Genomic DNA, 19,809 nt, shown 5'->3' on the forward strand with positions numbered 1-19,809 from the left:
CATTAAGAGAGTCAAGGTCATTTTACCTGAGATGTTAAGTAAATAGAGTACTACAAATTACAATATGCAGGGATACTGTGGCTAATCTTGATATTCAGTCAGTTAAGTGATGCTATTACTTCATTAGCTGTATTTTACAGGCACCGATACAACAATCAGACAGAAAGACAAGACAGCACAGGTGATAATGACATAAACCAAGATAAAAAATGGAAAAAGAAGCACGATAACAGCGAGCAGATCAAATACACATTCAACATCTTAGTTGTGTTACCTTCTTCATGTTGGCACCCACATAACTCTTTGCCTCCTCTTTGAACTGTGGTAGTCTGAAAGACACAAGTGACTTGATTAGTATATTTCAGTTCTGACATAAATCTATCCCTATGCTGTATACTGTTGTCCAGGCACAATCCTCAGAAGTTTAGAAATGCTACATTGCTTCTTTGTTGTTTTTTCTATCATTTTACAATCTTTATTTAGTGGTTCAGATCCATATTAAAGGATCTTTGTGTGCAACACAAATTTCCGTGTGAACAAAAAGACACAACATGAGCTGGTAAACAATGTTGTCTAGGAGGTGGTGTAGCAGCTCTGTTGACAGAATTTGTGTTTTACCATCACAGCTGCAGCTTGAGATACATGTATAATGGCACACAGCTTGTTTTCACTGTTAAATTAACTCAAAAACTGCAATAATAGCACACTCACTGAAATACAAAGCTCATCTTTTCATTCACTCTTCTGTTCAGTTGATTTGGTGCCATGAAGCGTACACTGGTGATGAGTCCTGAGGTGCAGCCTATTCAGTATCAGCATGTAGCACAAACCTTCCTACAAGCATGTGTTCATGACTTAAGCTGGCTGAGTCAGGGGTTGTGTAGAGGTACATAAATCAGCAATGCACCATAGTTTAAATATCAGAGCATGCAATGCAAACTATTCCACAATGAGTAGCTTGTCTCAAAGAATGGTTGCCATCTTTCCTCTTTTATATTTTATTAGGCATTACCTGCTTATACCTTACACAGCAGAGGAGGGAAGTTGAACAAAAAGTTGCTCTACTGTGAATGAAGGATTCAGCCTTGTTTTGGATCTTGAACCCCCACATTTGGCCAATAAAATCTCAACAGATAATGAAAAATACCAATCTCAAGTATCAAGAGTCCAAGATGATATCTTCATTCTCTCTCGTTTTGTCACACCAAAACCCAGAGAGACACAACTTTACAGAGACCTAGAGAATAGTTACTACATATTTTTGGTTTAAAAAATACTGTAGGGCTTAATAGATGATCACAATTGTTGCAGGTACAACTTTCCAATTATTTTAGTTCTTAAAGTTGGCCAATTTTTACATCTGTGCATGTGATTCCACCCAAATTGATAAAAGTGCAATACAAAATTGCCAAAGTCCTCCTTTAATGTATTATCTTAACCTACACAGATTAAACAAATAATACAAAAGAAATGGAGAGCATGTTCTAAGCTGCTTAAGAGCCAATATCACTGTGGGAACCTCAAGATATTAAAACCGAGCCAATAAACTTTGCCAGCATTTGATGAGCAATGCTGAATGACTGCTGCTTGCTGCTCAAGATGTTGCACACTTTGGTGTGTGTGTGTGTGTGTGTGTGTGTGTGTGTGTTTGAGTGTGTGTGGGTGTCGCTGGGTTTCTGTGGACTCTAAAGCTTTGCTTGAAAATGAGATGTCACCACTAGTCATACACACATACACAGAACCACAGCCAAACAAAAAAAAGGGACTGGCAGCCCCCAACCTGACATTAACTCAGCGTTAATAGAGTGTTGTCTTGTGAGCATGATTATTTGATGATCTGTGGGTCCAACAGATTAACATGCCTAATACTTTCAGCAGGCAATCTAAGACTCCTTCTGAGGAGAGCTGCTGCTCATTATTCTCTGATGGGGGTGGAGTGGGGCAGCCCAGACCCTCTCACATCTCTATTATCCAGGGTCTGTGGACGAGTCGGGGGCTGGGAGTTGAACATGAGCAAAATTGGATTGAATGTGTGTGAACAGTATCAGAAGGATCTACATCTCCTGTTCATGTGCAGGGATGCTCTTTGTCTGACGTCCTGTTGTTATCTCCATGCTTGCACAATTAAGTCTTCTAAGAGAACATGTTGACAAAGATCCTGACAATAAGTAAAAACAGGTGGTGAATGCAAGGGGCAAGCATTAGTAAATGGTGACAAGCTTGGCAAAGACCAATTCTGGACTTGACTGGAGGGAAGTCCTGTCTCAAACAGTCATGGTGGAGACAGACTGTTTTGACAAGAGGTGGATAACACCTTAACTTTACACAGAGCCCTCTCCTGCCTTCTGCACATTTGGATGAGCAGTGCATTGTTTTAGTTTGGGTTTTTTTCTTTGTCTGGGGTCACTGCAATGCTAATTCTGTGTGTGTTTCTTTAGGTATTTATAGGCTTGGGAGCTTTGCTGCTGAAGCAGAGACTAGCTTCATCTATATGCAGATCATGCAGCATGAAGCTCAGTTGGCTCTCTGACTGAATGTGACTAGCACTCTGATGCATCTGGACAGGGGTGTGTGTGTGTGTGGGTGTGTGTGAGTGTGAGTGTGTGAGAGAGAGAGAGAGAGAGAGAGAGAGAGAGAGAGAGAGAGAGAGAGAGAGAGAGAGAGAGAGAGAGAGAGAGAGAGAGAATGCGTGGTGGTGGTGGTGGGGTAAGGAGCTCTTATGTTAAATGCCAAAGGAGAAATCATGTTTTGGTATTAGTAAATCAGTGACCCATTGACCCTGGGCACAGCACAAAATGAAATTCACAAGCTATTAGCAGAACAATGAGACCTGAGAGACATATATGTGCAGAAAAGCATAAACCAGAGGTGATGGAGGTGTGCAGCAGTAGTCCGGCCTGCTCTGCTTCTGTCCGACTTCAAACCACTCTTCACTTTGACACAGCCTTCATGCTGGCACTGCAAGAACCCTTTTGATTAGAAGGTTCACTTAGAAAAAGGTCCCTAATCAGCCATCATATTCTTAATCACAGATAAACTGAGCGTCAAGAGCCCTAACCACTTCAGGAATGTACACATTAACAAGGCACCCATCTTAATCCACCACTGTCCCATTCATTTACCTCGAGAATAGCAGCTGCACCATGTCAACCAGTGTATGTTCAGCTGATTTCCTGAGGAGCTCTGCGAACACAGTAGAGAACCAGAAGAAGCATAGATACATAGAGATAAGAGTTAGAGAAAGCCAGACATTTAGACAAACTTCAAGTGCAGTCTAAGCAAGGAAGGGTTAACAGAGCAGGAGCTGAGAAAGTGTCAACTCTGGCAGACAGTCTGAACAGATAGTAAGCTTACAATATGCAACTGTTCAAAATTTCACTGGACAATAGTTTTCTTACTCATCATTGTGTGTTGTACTCAAAAGTGAAACGGTCTGCTTAAGGTGCAAACCACCTATATCACTGGCACGTTTTCATTTACGAGACTATTCTTAGAAAACTCCCTATTTACTTCTCTTAACTTTTAAACTTGAAATATGGAACACGATCGGACACTGCTATAATATATTAAAAAAAGAAGAATGAAGAAACAGATCCAGAATGTCCCTTATTTTTTATTTTATTCACCTTATTTTATCATTTAACACTTATCATAGGTGTGATTGGCAAAGGACAAAAAAGCAGGAAAATATACGGCTCCACTATGTCTCTCTTTACATTTATTTTGTCCCGTTGTTGGCTTCAGCTAAGAAAGAAATAGTTCGCCCCACATGTCCAGTCTCTTGAGCATTAGAAAACTTTTTTACCATTATTTTCTTTATTATTATAGATTTTTTTTATGAAAACAGATTCTGTTTCAGAAGTCAGTGGGCCACATGACACGGAAGCTATTGAGAAAAAAAATCATAATTTCTGCATATTAATATTCATATAAAATAGAGCAAGCACTAACATACAATAAAAAGAGCTGTGTCTCATTTGTCCAGTTTATTCATACAATTTGCTGCTGGATTGGAGTCACTGGGTCACATGACATGGAAGATATCGAAAAAAAATGCAATTATTTTGCATTTATATTTCTATGCTAAGTAATTTAATGACGGTCCCTAAATCAGTTTCCAGCAGTTCAGCGTGAGGCTCTGGGACCCGAGTGAATATCTGCAGAATATCCAACCTAAAACTAACTTCACCCCGGTTCCATGAGTCGCCTGCTGCAGCCTTTGAATAGGATAATGAGGATTTCAGTCACTCAACTTAAACGGTGACTTGTAGAAATTATACAAATAGCAGTAATGACAATAATAATCGATTTCAAGATAACTTAGGGTGTAGTGCTTTCACTGTGTGCAACTTAAATTCACCATTCGGCTGCGATATTAAACCTACAAAAATCACGTCCTTTTTTTGCAGCAGCGCTGAAAATCCAGCAGCAGAATGTATATAGGAGAAACACTGACACATCAGATAACCTTCCGCAACGATTGCAGGCTCTTTGGTAGAGCTCTGCTTTGAATGAAGTTCCATCGTGACAAATGAATGGAGTACTTGCGGAGTGACATGAAGACATGAATCAGAGGCACAAAAAACATTGACAGCAGTGGCCGGTCATTATGTTTACATCCCTATAATCGTCTGAGTCCTGGTTGACTGTGCACAAATGTTTTATCGGATAATTTGAGTGTACTTTATATGTTTGCTGTTGTAACTCTGTGTTGCCGTCATTCTTGGCCAGGTCTTCCCTGTAAAAGAGATCTGTGATCTCAGTGGAACTAACCTGGTTAAATAAAGGTTGAATACAATTTAAAACAATTAATTGACTAATAATCTTGGAGAAAATCATGTACATTTTCTGTGCTGTCTTTCATTCTCAATTTGACTATTTCACCAAGAACAAGACTAAATGTGACATGCCTAAGATTTATCAGCGTACTGGGTAATATGATATGGAAGCAGAGTTGTACCATAATTTAAATTAAAATGCATTTACAGAAATGCTTTTTCATTTTCAGAATGTAGCTGCATTTTTTGACTCATGAATAAAATTAGTAATAAATCATCCAAATTGCATTTTCATTTTCTTCTTCAAGACTGCTCATTTTGTAACTTAATTCAAATTATAAAGAAAAGGACATTTAAGATTTAATATTCAAAAGATGGCCCAGCAAATAGGTACCAAAATTCAATTTGAAATGTCAAATTTGAAAATTAAAATGCATTAGCAGAAATGCTTTTTAATTTCAAAGTCAGAGCTGCATTTTTTGACTCGTAAATAAAATGAGTAATAAATCGTCCAAATTGCATTTTCATTTTCTTCAAGACCGCTCATTATGTAACTTAATTCAAATGATAAGGAAAAGGACATTTAAGATTTAATTTTCAAAAGATGGCCCAGCAAATAGGTACCAAAATTCAATTTGAAATGTCAAATTTGAAAATTAAAATGCATTAGCAGAAATGCTTTTCCATTTCAAAGTCAGAGCTGCATTTTTGACTCATAAATAAAATTAGTAAGAAATCATCCAGATTGCATTTTCATTTTCTTCTTCAAGACTGCTCATTTTGTTACACAAAGAAAAAGAAAACTGCTTTTTCGTTTTGAAGCCCGCCCCCCGCAAAGAAAGGTCCAAAATTCAATTTGAATTCGCAATCCGAAGTGGCGCAGGAGAGTTTTTCTGGGGGAAAGTTCCCTGAAGTCTCGGTCGGGAGGGCTGGCGGTCGTGGTGTCATCACAAACACTCGGTGAGCTAAAGTTCTTTGCCGGTGACATGCGCTGTTTTTCAGGCAGAAATGTGAGGAAGAGTCGGTAGGACGGACGGAAGGACGTACAGCTGTGGCGTTTTATTTCCTCATATAAGTTGCCAAGTTGTTTGGTCATGTAATGTTGCTTTGTGGGACATTTCTCTGTATTTAGTTGAGTGAGAGACCTGTGCAGTTATCAGACCTACATGCCCTTGCTCCGCGCCTCCGGATTATCCGTTCACACTGGGACGACTCACCAATAATGCGGCCCTGATACTACCTCCAGAGGCAGATCAGTGCCGGAGCATAATTCCCCCCCTCTCCGCATCTGAAACTTTCACACAGAGGAGGGTGCGGAGAATTGGCGCAGGATCCCCGCATGCAAACGGCAGTGTAAATGGGGCAATGGACACAAACAACTTGGAATCTTGTTCCGGTTTGTTTTTATATATCTATACCAATTGCAATTGGATGTGATGGTGCCCCTGTCTACAATACAGTGTCATGGTGAACTCGCTTACATGTGGAGAGGTGAACTCTGGCATTTAATGGCTAAATCCCTGCAAGAGTGAGGGGTAACAGTTGCCAGGGTGTTTAGGTTTACTGCTAGTGACCAGGTCACGGTCAAATTACCTTGCTATTTTCAGCCTTTAGGTTGCAAGATCAGAGATTGTTGTTGTGCCTCTGAGAAAATAACATTTTGAAAACAGTAACCAGTATTATAGGCTAATGGCTTACTACCACAACCTACATCCGGTGAGTTAATCTAGAACTTACTATCATATCAGTAATGTTTTGTGCGTCTCACCACTTAGGCGCATCTCAAAGCAGATCCTGAAGCAAGACTGCATGATCTCACAAACGGACTCATTGGTCAAATGGGCTCCAACTGGTGTCAGCAGCAGAGTCCTCAGGACCTAAAACACAGCAGAATATGATCATTCTAATATATATAGCCATGTCAATCGAGTTCATAAATCAAGTGATTGAGATGAGGACAATGATCATTTGTATACTAGAATATTATGTCTGCAAATGCTAGGATTTACTGTGAACATTAAGCGAAGATAATCAAAACCATGACATATTTGTGACAGTCGCGGGAAAATGGTGAAATTAAGCTCAAAAAGACATTTGCAACAGTAACACTCTCCACGTGCATTTAGTTGATGATGCCTGTATTGTGATGTTAAGATAAAAGAAAGTTGGTATATGTTGGTACTAGGTCGTATCACCACACTTTGCACTATCACTGCACCAAAGTAAATATCCACTTACTAACTTACTCCAGAGTTTAATCTGGTGCGTAATATGAGGTGATATATTCATTTTTTTAACATAGTATTTTAATCTTATTTTGCAGCAATATTTTTCAATAAAGTGAAAATAAGATAAATACCATAGGAATGCATTGTACAGATATCCCTGAACAAAATACAGATCAAATCCTGCCCTTCTCATTACCCTTCACTCAAAGAAGGTTTATTGTTGAGGCCGTAGAAACACCTATCAATTGAAATATGCTCAATGATCTCAGTTATTGGAAGGTTTCACTTATACAGGGACTGAGACCACATGGGTCTCATTTGTTGAGTCCATGGAGTCAGTGTAAGACCACTGTAGTCGCTACTAGGAAACATGCAGTACCTGTAGAATTTTCATGAGGACAACTTCATCACTGGCAGGGTCTGTTCCCACAAATCTAGCATGTGTGACTGCATCTGCCATGTTCTCAATGGCCTCCGCCGCTGCTTCATGGTTAGCATCTGCAAACACACAAGAGACACACAGTTTTTCTCAGAAGGCTCAGAAAATACAAACTTGATTTGCCTGATAGTTAGAGTAGGAGACAACACTGAAAGGATGTCGTATTACTGAGGGCAGTTAAACTCTCAAAGTCGAGCATGTTCCAGACCTACTCTCACTGAAGTGTCATGACATGAAAGCTTGTGCTGTGAAATGGCCCCGACTTTAGATATATACTTTAGGTATATGGAACATTTGATAAATTAGTTTTTATGATTGAAGGGAGTCAAATCTCTATCAATGACTGATTGTTATTAAATAATGGAGCTAAATATGCAGATCTAGAATTTTTCAACTTATTAAGTCCCAAATTGAGACCTGAGAAGTTCAAGGTGGACTGTAAATTTTGAGGTCTTCTACAAGCACTCCACCTTGCAACATGTTCACTTCAACATTAGCATACTTACATTAATCTAGGGCAGTGGTTCCCAACCTTTTTTCCTTGAAGCCCCACTTGCCTGTGTCGAAGACAAGCCAGGCCCCCCCAACCCCAACCCGCATACACTGAAAGAATAAAGTGATAAATTACAAACTTTATTTGCAAAAATAAACAGCTGTAGGTTTTTGCTGTTATTCTCCTTGTTTTACAATGTATATAGATACATTTCTTCCTTTTTTGTGTCATCAGGTGTATCACACACAAACACACACACACAGTTTACCTACCTACCTGCCTACCTCATAGGGGTGTTGGTGATAAATAGCTTAATGAATTTAAATGTGGACCAAAAATACGTTCAATTTGGATTATACAGATTTTTGATTATCCAGTTGGGTGTGTTATTGGGATTTTATACATTTAATATGCACAAATATAAATTTGGTAACCCCACAACCTCAGAGCAGACAAAGTTGCGATCTCTGGCACCCCCCTAGGGGGGGCCCGGATCCCAGGTTGGGAACCACTGATCTAGGGTATCGTAAGCCTTTTTTTTGGTTTGTTTTAATATACCTGAACAGGTAGCTCGCCAAAGTTAAGTCTATGTGCCGTAAGCACATAGACTGTTTGAGAGGGAGAGGCTGAGAGAGCAAGAGCTGGACATGCAGCTCCAAAAATAGAAAATATATGGCATTTAATGTTGATATTGTGGCATGCTGCCACAAATAAATGAATGGTGGGAAACTGGATATGATCTACATGGAGGGACATATATCACTGACATGATCCAACAGCTCAGTTGACCAAGGACATAAAGAAATTGTAGGCTGAGTTGAACATACTATGTTAAAAGTGGCTCTAATGATTGTTAGTTAACTAAGTAACCAAGCACACAGCTTCGACAGCTCAGCACATGAACAAAACTAGACACATCTAGTATGGTCTATCCACATTGTCCTTCAAACCCTGGCATCTAATGACCAGATGTAGCCTTTTGTTGGAGGCAGGCTGGGACAAATTGGCTGTCAGAGCAACAGGAGCCAGTGTTTTTGAAACCCGAGTGGCTGGCCAGCTATCTGCCTGGAGCCAGCCTGTTTTCTTTTCCCATCGCCCTTAGGAGCAGCAATTCATTAACTAATAAGCATAGGGGGAAGAGAGGGGAGTGGAGGGAAGGATGGAGAGACGGAGAAGGAGAGGTGCAGATGAGGATTTTCCAAGCAGAACAACAATACAGCTCGTCAACATGAAGACACTGATGATGTGGAGACATGGGCAGCTCAGGGTTCAAAGTGAGCGAGCTTGTGATTAATAGTAAATATTAGATAAAGTGTTGTCTTTTCCTTGTTTTAAAGACTGCTTTACAGTAAAGTGATGTAATTTTCTGAACTTACCAGCCTCTTCTGCTCTTTTAATACTTGCCTTTACCCACTTATTCATTGTTAATTCATTATTAATCAAGAATCTCACTGTGTTAACATTCTGTCAAAGTACTAAGAATCACCCTTGCAGTATTGATGCAATATTGATGTAGGTCTATTTGGTCAAAAATATCTAAATATGTGATTTTGTCGCCCGCACTTAGTATTTATGAGGAGCTTATGAGAGGATTTTAGAATATCAAGGTACATATCATATATCCTGACAAACATTTGAATGATTGGCAGCGCAGAAGTGCAGACAGTACATCTGTCAGAAGTTGCCTAATGGCTGAGAACTGGTTTATTCGTGGTAGAAGCCGTTGAGACAAAGCAATGCCAAATTCTCTCCAGAGGCGAGGGCGACAACAACCGTTCAAGTTGTGGTGAAAAAATCCAACATCCAGACACAGAAACTGAAGCCACAGGGGGATCCAGCAGAATGTCAGAAGTGATATAAAACACTAATCCTTCTCTTGGCACAAAGTCCATACAAGCAGTGTTCAAAGGAGGGGTTGGGGGCATTGTTAAAGTAACACTGAGGAAAGGAGAGGCTCAATGTGTGTGTGTGTGTGTGTGTGTGTGTGTGTGTGTGTGTGTGTGTGTGTGTGTGTGTGTGCGCGCGCGCGCTTGAGGAGATGTGGGCGAAGTCAATAGGGGGTTGAACCAGCTGCACATAAGGCAGTAGAGTAACATCGAACTCTGGTCACAAAAGTAAAAGACGTGGCGTGAGTGAGAGTGAGCAGAAAGGGCAGAGTGACTCATTTTTATGCATGCAAGACACAAAAAGCTCTGAAGCAGCACTCAACATGTGGGCCGATACATCTTTAGAAACCAAACAAAGGGACTGCTGTTTTCCATGGTCACAGAAGAAAATGAGTTTGTTCACCTGTTCATCTTCTGAATAGCACACGATTACCTTTCAGCCACGCTGCTCTGCTCTCAGTGTTAGCTACACAGCTAATGTGAACAAGAGTAAATGCATGGAAAACATAGACTGATAGGCCCATTGGGATCCTTTCCAAAGATGCAACAAATATGAATTCTGGTTCACCAAAACAAATCCAGAAAACAGGCTGCAATCAAGCTGTGAAAAATAAACAAAAAATAAATAACTACTGCAGTTTATTGTCAACTAATGAAAACAAAAAAAGACCTATAGTCACTGTTACAAATCTAATAATACAAAACCACTAAGCTAGGAACACAGAATACGCTATATCCAACATTATATTGAGGTTTATTGGTTTTGAGTGGTTTATCACTCAACTCAACTACTGTCTTTTTCCTCACTTTCTCTGGAGGTTTATCCTGCTTATTACAAAGACTTCATTCTTTCACAAATATTTCTAATTTTAAATCAAAATTGGGTTTGGGTTGCTTTATCAAATCAATTCAAATCAATTTTATTTATACAGCCCAAAATCACAATCACATTGCCTCAGTGGGCTTTACAATCTGTACAGTGAACAACATCCTTTGTCCTTAGACCCTCGATTCGAGTGAGGAAAAACTTCACATGTTGATGGGAAAAAAAACCTTTTAACAGGGTAAAAAAAACAATGGAAGAAACCTCAGGAAGAGCCACAGAGGAGGGATCCCTCTTCCAGGACGGACAGACATGCAATAGATGTTGCGTGTACAGAAAAGAGCAACAATTCACAGTTTACAAGGTACATCAACAGAAGATCTATCATTTTAATGACTGAATTTTTCTCATCTTTATTCTTTCTTTTATCTTTTGATAATATCATTTTCCCACTTTGTCTTCATTACTTTCATTTTTATCTCTGCTGAGGAAGTTAAGTTTGTTGTTGGTTGAGGAGTTCAGGATCAGTCTCGGCCCAGAACAGATAACATTAATTTTTTGTGATGATGCGGGAATTTTTCTCAACTTTCTTAAACAGGCGAGATGGGATGTTTTTCAAAATGTTCAGTAATATCTCAGGGAATAATGCATGGATTCTAATGAAAAAAATATTAAAGAAAAACCTGGAGGTGTCAGTTTTTAATACATCTCATCTATACTGGATTAGGCTTCACTGAATCAAAGGGGACTTTTGGGCCTTGGTGGAGGATTGGACTCTACTCAGTGCTGTTCTATACTGTGTGCAAGGAGCCTCTTACAGGTCAAACTGTTTTTCCTGTTAATTGCATTACATGTCCTTTAAAAATAAAGCCCAGCGCAGTATTTACTGTACTGTAGAATATGTTCTGCAGTACAGAACATATTCTACAGTGTTACACCAAAATGCTTCTCAAGTTTTATAATTCCATTATTAGAAAATACAAGCTACTTATGGCATTTGGTGGCATTTTTGTTGTATTTGTTAACCACTTGGGTGCAAATCTTTTCTTTCTGGGACTTAATGTCCCTTTTCCTTACATTTACTGTGGATGGTTTTAAGGCGGGTGATGTTTTCTTTGTTGAACTACATTTAATGTTGCTGCTCAAACCAATTATGCACTTGTTTACCCAAATATAACAACAATTAGAATAAAGAATAACAATTTATTCAACCCTAAAATCATAGGCAGGCTACAGCTGTGCTCTAAGCTCATCTCTTCTTGCAGTGGCTGCAGTTAAAGCCTCAGCTGAGCCTCACTGTGAGCCCTATGTGGGCTGGTGACTATGTGGCTGCTCACAGTGCAGAGAGGGACTTTGCTGACTCTGCTGGGAAGGAGAAACAGAGGGGCGTCAGAGGAGGAATGGGAGAGAATAGAGCAGGGATATGGATATCTGTCAGTACCGAGGCTTAGTTTACTGCTCTCTCCACTAGAGTAGACCTCAGACCTCATGGATTGAAAGGAATAAGCTCACTCTAAATGAAATGTGTGAGTAAAATGAGTGGGTGTGTGTAGGAGACAATTATCTTTCCCCATCTCTCGGGCCAAAGACAAGCAAAAAATAGAAAAGACAATGTTCCACAGGCCATGATAGCAGAACAAGGGGGGAATGTTCAAAGGAACAAATGACAGACGGGCCTTATTCAATTCAACACCCAGGATAAAGACGAACACAACTGCCTGAGAGGGATGATAGTGTAATGTGTGCAAACGTCTAAACACTGCATCCTTTGCTGGAAACTTACAATGCATAAATGTTATAAGCTTACAAGGCATAACATTCTGAACATGAGTTCAGAAGAGAGAGGTCACGAAGAACCTCAAGAAGTGTTCAAAGACTCAGATTTTTGTGTCTCTGCCTTGTCAGAAGATGGCAGTATTTGACAAGAACAGTATTAACAGTACCTTACTCACATCTACCCAGCTGTCCTGAAGGCGATGTCAGTTTTATGTATCCTAACTGCAGTTGATATTGAAGCTTTAAAAGAAAGTATTTGGCATGTTCTGATAATTGATCTGTAAATGCAGGGTTTCCTCCAGGATTTTTTTAAACCGTGGGGGAGGTCTGCCCGAGTGGAAGAGGGGTGGTGACGACGACGACGGCAACATGAATTTTGAAATGTGAAATTATGACTATTTCAAACTGAATGTTTTTCTAAATACATTATTTACTATAGGGTTTCCAGTACATGGCTTGAAAATAATAATTGCAAATAGGATCTTGCAGTATCACTAGGCCAAAACAACAAACACAACAACAACAAATTAAAGATATAAGTTAAATAACTACACTAGTCTATACTGAATACCTCAACCTCCTTCTCTGCCTCTCCTCTTTTCTCTCCTCCACTCACCTCCTGCACTACTTCTGCCTGTGCTCTTATCTAATATAATATTGGGAAGTGTTAAATTCGTTCACATCACCAATACCACGCAGGTAATGTTAGGAATATTTAAATATTACACTTATAATGGTACACATCATTATCATTTCTATTGACTTGAGGGAATAACATCAGGACAATAAGTCAAGAACATTGAGCCTCTCCTTTATGTAAGGTTACCTGACTCTCTTCCTCTGGAACCTCTCTCTCCTTTTGAAAATAGTTTAATATACTCATCTGAAAATGTAACCAGAAAAGAGTCATGGCAGAAAATTACCTGGGCATTACCTAAGCTAACGTTATGTCGTGCTGTTCAAAACGTGTATCTGAAACGTAACAGGTTTCCTCTATCAATAGAAAATTAAGTTTTACAGTTAAAAATTAATCTACAACAAAATAATATCTCTCTACTGTATAACCAAAGACTCGACATGCTTTATTAGGCCTAAAGTAATCTCTCTTTAACAAGTGTCAATGGTACAAAAATAAAATAAAAATCTCTCTGAAAAAATGATAGAAATAATGCGTATCCTGTATCAACCAATCAGTAACACATTTATCAGGATTTTTTATGTAGCCTAATCCATCTATACATTAGGGTCGTTTTCACTGGTTTGAACAAAACTGTATATATAGGCCTATAAAAATACATAACCTAGCTTAGGTACCTTTCTTTCACCCTTTTCTCTCCCTCCATGTCGGACTGTTGTCTCTGCTCTCTTGTCTTTCGCGCGCAGCAGCTAGACAGGCAGGTGGTGACTCCGGTGTTGGTTTTTCAAAATAAGGGTAGGCTATTTGCAGCGTAGCGTCACATTTCATGAAAAACACCATGTTTTGTGCCAAAATCACATTTCATACAATAATTTACATTAATATAAACATAAAACAACATAAAAACAAGGTTTAAAAAAAAATATATATATTCTGAAGGTGTGGTGGCTTTTATTTTGCCGTGGCGGTGCACCACAATCAATTACATGTAGAGGAAACCTTGAAATGTTCAGACAACCCTTGGAGAGAGATGAGATATGGAATTAATGTTAATATGTCAATATAATTAGGGTTATCATTATGGAATATTATGTCATGATTTCCAAGGTTTGGTTTGAGAAACTATTACGAGAACTCAAAGCAAATAAAAAACGACATAACCATATAACCACAGTAAATTATGGGGCATAGTCATTGTACAGAGTATAATAATACCAATCTCCTCTCTTTCATGAATTATATGACGTTGCTGCTGTAATGCTGCATGTCAAACTTTGATTCAGGAAATATTAAATGCACATTTTTTCATCTATTCTATAATTAAAGGATACTACCTAGACAAATTGTCACTGAAAATCAGGACAGGATGTTGCACTTACACTCACCTTTCAATATTCTTATATAATCAAATTACTGAGGGCACCTCAAATAAAAACAGAAACTAAAAATGGGCACTGGAGATTAAGAAGGGGAATTATTGAATTAGTATCACGTGTTGTAAGCTTGTCAGAAAGTTCTGCAATATTTTTGGTTATACAGATGCTTTAAAATTACTGCTTGGTTCAGTGCAACTCTCCTTGAAGATGAAAATCTTATACACAAATCACTCCACGCTTTCATGAGAAAAACTTTCTTTGATCTTCTGGGCTTCTGTCACATTCTTCAGAGTTTCAACGTTTCAATATTGCATGCTCATTGCCACACTGATGGAAAAAACATGTTAGCATCAATAAGTAAAGTGTGTTAATGAGCTGCTGGAGTATTTGGGCTGTTGGAATGTCAAAAGTCAAACTGAGAGGCAGCAGGGTTAATAAAGTTGTCCAGGTTGTCCTCATCGTCATGGCGAGTAGAGAGTGAGAGCCCATGCATTCAGGGATAGTTGAGTTACTTTAGTCAGCCATAAAGTGGATAGATGCGGATTACAGTTACCGAAAGAGCATGTGTTGTGTTAACCAGAACAAAAGAGAAAGAAAATGCCCCCGTTCATACAACCCCATCCTGCACACTTCACAGCAGAGTTGTGTGAAACTCCATCTGCCCGAGATAAATGCTACCTGCAGAAACACTGAGTTATAACCATATCAATGATGGTCTTTCCTCTTTTTCTTGAATATTTATTGAGGCTAATGTTACTTTACTTTAACAGAACCTGAGTCCAATCCTGTCCTTGCTACAAGGCAATTAACTAAGACATGCATAAGAAGATGGGAAGAAATGCATGAATTTAACCTGCATGAGGCACAAACAGATAGCCAGGTCCTAGTGGATAACACAGTAGGTGTTTGCAGTGAGCTGTTTATTTGAAACTAGCACAGTGAAATGTATTAAGGAACAGATGAGCTCAATCAAAATTTTGGAATCAGAATTTTGGAACTGGTCCTAATTTGGAACCAGATCTCGAAGCCCACACATTTTGTTTCGAAGAATCTAATTGAGTTTCGATTGTGACATGAAATCCTTTCACCTAGGGTTGCTCAATCAGTCAGTCAGTCAGCCAATCTCTGTTTATAAAGTGCCAATTCACAACAAAATTCATCTCATGACACCTTCCAGATTGAGCAGGTCTTGACCGTACTCCTTGATACCTTTTTTTACCCAACATTTCTCCCATGAACTAGCACTCCGCGACAGTGGCGAGAAAGAAATGCCTTTTAACCAGAACCGGACTCGATGGCGGTTAAACATAAAGAAAAGGGAAACTACAAACTACTTAAAAGAGCCAGAAATATAAGGCCAATCCTGTAAGCAGCTTCTTTACAGTGTGCAATGTTCCTGTAAACCTGGCACTTATTTAGTTCAGCAATGACTGCAGCTGTTTTGACAGCAATGTAACACTGACTCAATCCCTGCTATTTAGACTAACATCTGGTGATGCATGCTCATTTCACACTTCACAAAATATCTGGCAGACTAGGCCATATTTCAATGATGAGGCTAATGAGGACATGCAGTCCTGACTGTATGCATTCAGCTTCTGTATCGATGATGAGATGAAAAGAGACCATTCCTAACATTCATGGATTGACCTGACAATCAGCTACAGCAATGGCCAAAACATAGATTTCAAATGAAAAACTCTTTCTGAGCTGATTTCCCAAGGCAGATTGGTGGCACTCTAGTATGTTACGCCCAGTGATACATGATACTATACTGTATATTTGAACAGTCTAGTATCGCCTAGTATCAACATGTAATCTGTATCTGAATTAAATACCTGGATAAAAGGGAAAAAGGGGACGAATCTAAATAACAGCTGAAGACATCAATATTTGGGATGGCACAATATACGTTTTTATTGCAGAGATATGACATACTTTGCACATTGTGCCCCCACCAAAAACAAGTTAATGTCGATATGTGTAAATACTACAGATTCCAAACCAGAAAACAACAGGCAAATTAAGTTACTACCCTTTCTTGTTTCATTACAAATACAATTTTTTGTTTCCTAACAAAATGTAAGGTTAAAGTGGTTAAAGTACAGTTAAAGTTCTAGTGCAATTTTAGTTTTTTTGGAATGTTTTGATGATTACTAATAATGTTGTAAATCACAATAATGTTTGACAGGAAAATCGTGAGCAGAGGCAAGAAAAAAGTTAGCAATAAGCTGTCAATCAGGCAATAAATGTTATAGGTTAAGCATATCAATCAATAAATGACACTGCTTCTCAAGACCTAGACAATAGTTATTTCCAATAACCACTATAGAGACATTAGTCTCCCCATGTGTTGACACAACACAAAACTAGTGAAAATATTGGGATACTTTAGTGTTTCACTTGACTGTTTATATCTGAAGTAGGTAACATTTTGGAGGGGGTCACGGACATAGACACAACATTTAAATTGGTCTCAGAGATGCTCTATGGGAAAAAGATGTAAGTTGCTGCTCAGTGTACTAATATTACATCTCCATGTCCCGTTTATAATTTTCTTATTAAATCAGCTCCGTTAGGAGAATCCAAGACACTACAAATTGTTGTTAAATTGATGCAGCAGTGTTTCTTTTGCCGCGGGCCAGTGTTTCTCAGTCATGCCATTGTGATACACATTTTTCTTAGCTTAGCTTTGTTGGGTAGTTGGCCAAGTTATGCATATGAGGCTGAACAAAGCTAAGTCACGGACATGTGGTACAGAGACTTGGATGCTTTTAGACCTGGCACAGGTACTGTATGTATATCATGGTAACAGCTCATAGTTTCCTCTGCAGGGTGAGATTCATGTCAGAGCACTAATGGGAAACAGGGCGGCAGTGGTAAGCTAATACGCAACTGCTGCATTAGGACAACACTGAGGGGACACGCTGCTTCAAATTCAAAAACAATAATGTCATCCTCCATCACGCTGTCTCACAGCCATCGCTAAAACCCTACCCCAAACAAATATATTTGCTCAATAACAGCTTTCATTATATATGTGAGAGTTTTGAGTTTGACACATGACTCTCAATAAGTAAAAGCACTGAAGCAACATATATACTGCTGTGCAAAATATGCACTCATATACCGATATCCCTACCTAAGTTTGATTAGTGTGTGTGTGGAAAACCGTGTGTTGTTATCCGGAGGTCGCTGGTTCAATTCTCCTAGTGTGTATTTAGATGTGTCCTTGGGTAAGATACTGAACCCTAAACTGCTCCTGAGGTGCCGGTCGGCACCTTGCATGGCAGCCAGCACCATCATTGTCTGAATGTATGAATGAATTACTTTAAGTCGCTTTGGCCAAAAGCATCTACTAAATTCAGTAAATGTAAATGTGAATGTAAATGTAATGAGCCCTGCTACTCTGCAAGACAGCTCAGGAACAGCCCACGAAACCTTAAGGTGTCATACTTATCTCCAAATTCAAAAAATCGTAATCAGATTGAACATCTGGAACAAGTCTGACAAGACTTATCTCCAAATTCAAAAAATTTTAATCAGATTGAACATCTGGAACAAGTCTGATCCACAGACCCAAAAGATCCATCGCCAACACCCTGGTGCCAGACACCACAGGAAAGACCCAGATCAGGCCATCAGGGACAGCAATTGTTATGAGGGGATTTACCTGACCTGTAACGGTCATTGGGTGGGTGGTGTTTGTCAAGTGGCATCCGCAAGATCTCCAAATTCTCTTCAGAAAACCTAAAATCATCAGCAGAAGATTGGCTCTTGGGTGCATTTGGGTGTTCCAACAGGACAATGATCCCAAACACTCATCAAAAGTGGTAAAGGAACAGCTGATCAAGTTAGAATTGAGGTTTTGGAATCTGGAGGCTTCACAAAGTCCTGACTTGAACCCTGTAGAGAATATGTGGACTGTGCTAAAGAAACAAGTCTGTACCAGGAAGACAACAAATTTAGTTGAACTTCACCGATTCTGTCAAGAGGAGTGGTTAAAGAATTCAGCCAGAGGACGATGAGAAGCTTGAGGATGGCTACCAAAAGCACCTAATGAGGTGAAAATCTCCAAGGGAAATTAGTGTTAGCGTAGAGCCTATGGAGACAGAATGGTACATTTTGGCAAAAAAATCTAGCTTGGCATTGAAAACTAAACGTGAACTAACAAAGGAAACTTTAGCATTGAAATATTTGTATCTGGAAAAGTTGTATTGGCACTGAAAAACAAATATTTAGCACTAAAAAATTACACTGAAAAATAAAACACACACATCTTTTTGGGGGGTTTGTTTTGTTTTTCAAAGACAATCTTCTGTTTTGTCCCTTTTACAGTAACAGGATTTTTCACAATGTATATATAATATAGGGCTGTCAGGCGATTAAAAAAATTATCTAATTAATTACAGGATTTGTAATTCATTAATCTAATTAATCGCATTTTAATCTCATATCTGCTAAAAGTACCCAAATAAAGAATTCGAATTCTAGTACATTACAAAATTGTATTGCAGGACTAATCAATTGAATACACTAAGAAGAGAAGATCTGAAATCCACATTTTTATTGGTTTAGTGTGTTTCATAAATGACATTTAAAAGAAAATGGTGAAGTAAGCAAACCAATTAGGCCAGGTGCATTATTCAAAAATGCAATACAAATACACTTATATAAATAAAATTCAGAAATAAAATAAGGCTGAGTCTCAAATAGGCACTTAAGCAGACTCTCAATCCCGACGTGTTTAGCGTTTAAAATGCTAAGTCACAGCTGGAGCAGCTTCAATGATAGGCAAATTCTTTTTTACAAAAGCTACAAATCACCGCGTTCTTGTTGATAGTCCCGTCTTCGTTCTTTTTATAAATAAACTTGCCGTTCAAAGGCCCTAGCAACGATGTGCTCGCCTCACTCCCCTGAGACGCGTCCAGGATGTCTGTTGTCAACCTGCTTTGACTAGCGAGTAACAAGTTCCTCGGTGCTACCGTAACGTGCCACTGCCAAGTAGCCTACGGATCATTCAATGGGCCAAATTTAAAATGCTCGCGCATTGAATTGCCACTCAGAATCTCAGAATTAATTGCGTTAATTTTTATAACGCGTTAATTTGCAGTGTAATGAATTAATCAAATTAACGTGTTAAACTGACAGCCCTAATACAATATAAGCAAATTTTTCAACGTTCTGTTATCATTCTGGCGTGGAAAGGAGGGATCTGATGGGAGTGGCTAGAAGGGTGTGATTTGAATATCTGCATACTAAGGAGGACAACTCCTCCAACTGACTTTTGCGATCATGGAACTGACATAGTTCTGACATAAGCAAAAAAAGCTTCTACACCACAGGTATGTTAAGTCTGTTGCATGTAGTGTT

At 39.0% G+C, this 19,809-nt stretch overlaps 1 protein-coding gene across 6 annotated transcripts in view; it reads right to left on the reverse strand.

Annotated features, from left to right (window-relative positions):
• The window catches only part of gbf1 (golgi brefeldin A resistant guanine nucleotide exchange factor 1), a 218,369-nt gene that overhangs the window by 81,991 nt on the left and 116,569 nt on the right, over nucleotides 1-19,809 (reverse strand). For all 6 annotated transcript variants that reach the window (XM_030442547.1, XM_030442546.1, XM_030442553.1 and 3 more), the window contains exons 5-8: nucleotides 7,386-7,504; nucleotides 6,547-6,655; nucleotides 3,123-3,183; nucleotides 275-329 (exon numbers count right to left, since the gene is read on the reverse strand). In XM_030442547.1, the coding sequence (XP_030298407.1) occupies nucleotides 275-329; nucleotides 3,123-3,183; nucleotides 6,547-6,655; nucleotides 7,386-7,504 (344 nt within the window). The remainder of the gene's footprint in view (nucleotides 1-274; nucleotides 330-3,122; nucleotides 3,184-6,546; nucleotides 6,656-7,385; nucleotides 7,505-19,809) is intronic.

This window comes from Sparus aurata, chromosome 15 (genome assembly GCF_900880675.1).
Source record: "Sparus aurata chromosome 15, fSpaAur1.1, whole genome shotgun sequence".
Classification (NCBI taxonomy): domain Eukaryota; kingdom Metazoa; phylum Chordata; class Actinopteri; order Spariformes; family Sparidae; genus Sparus; species Sparus aurata.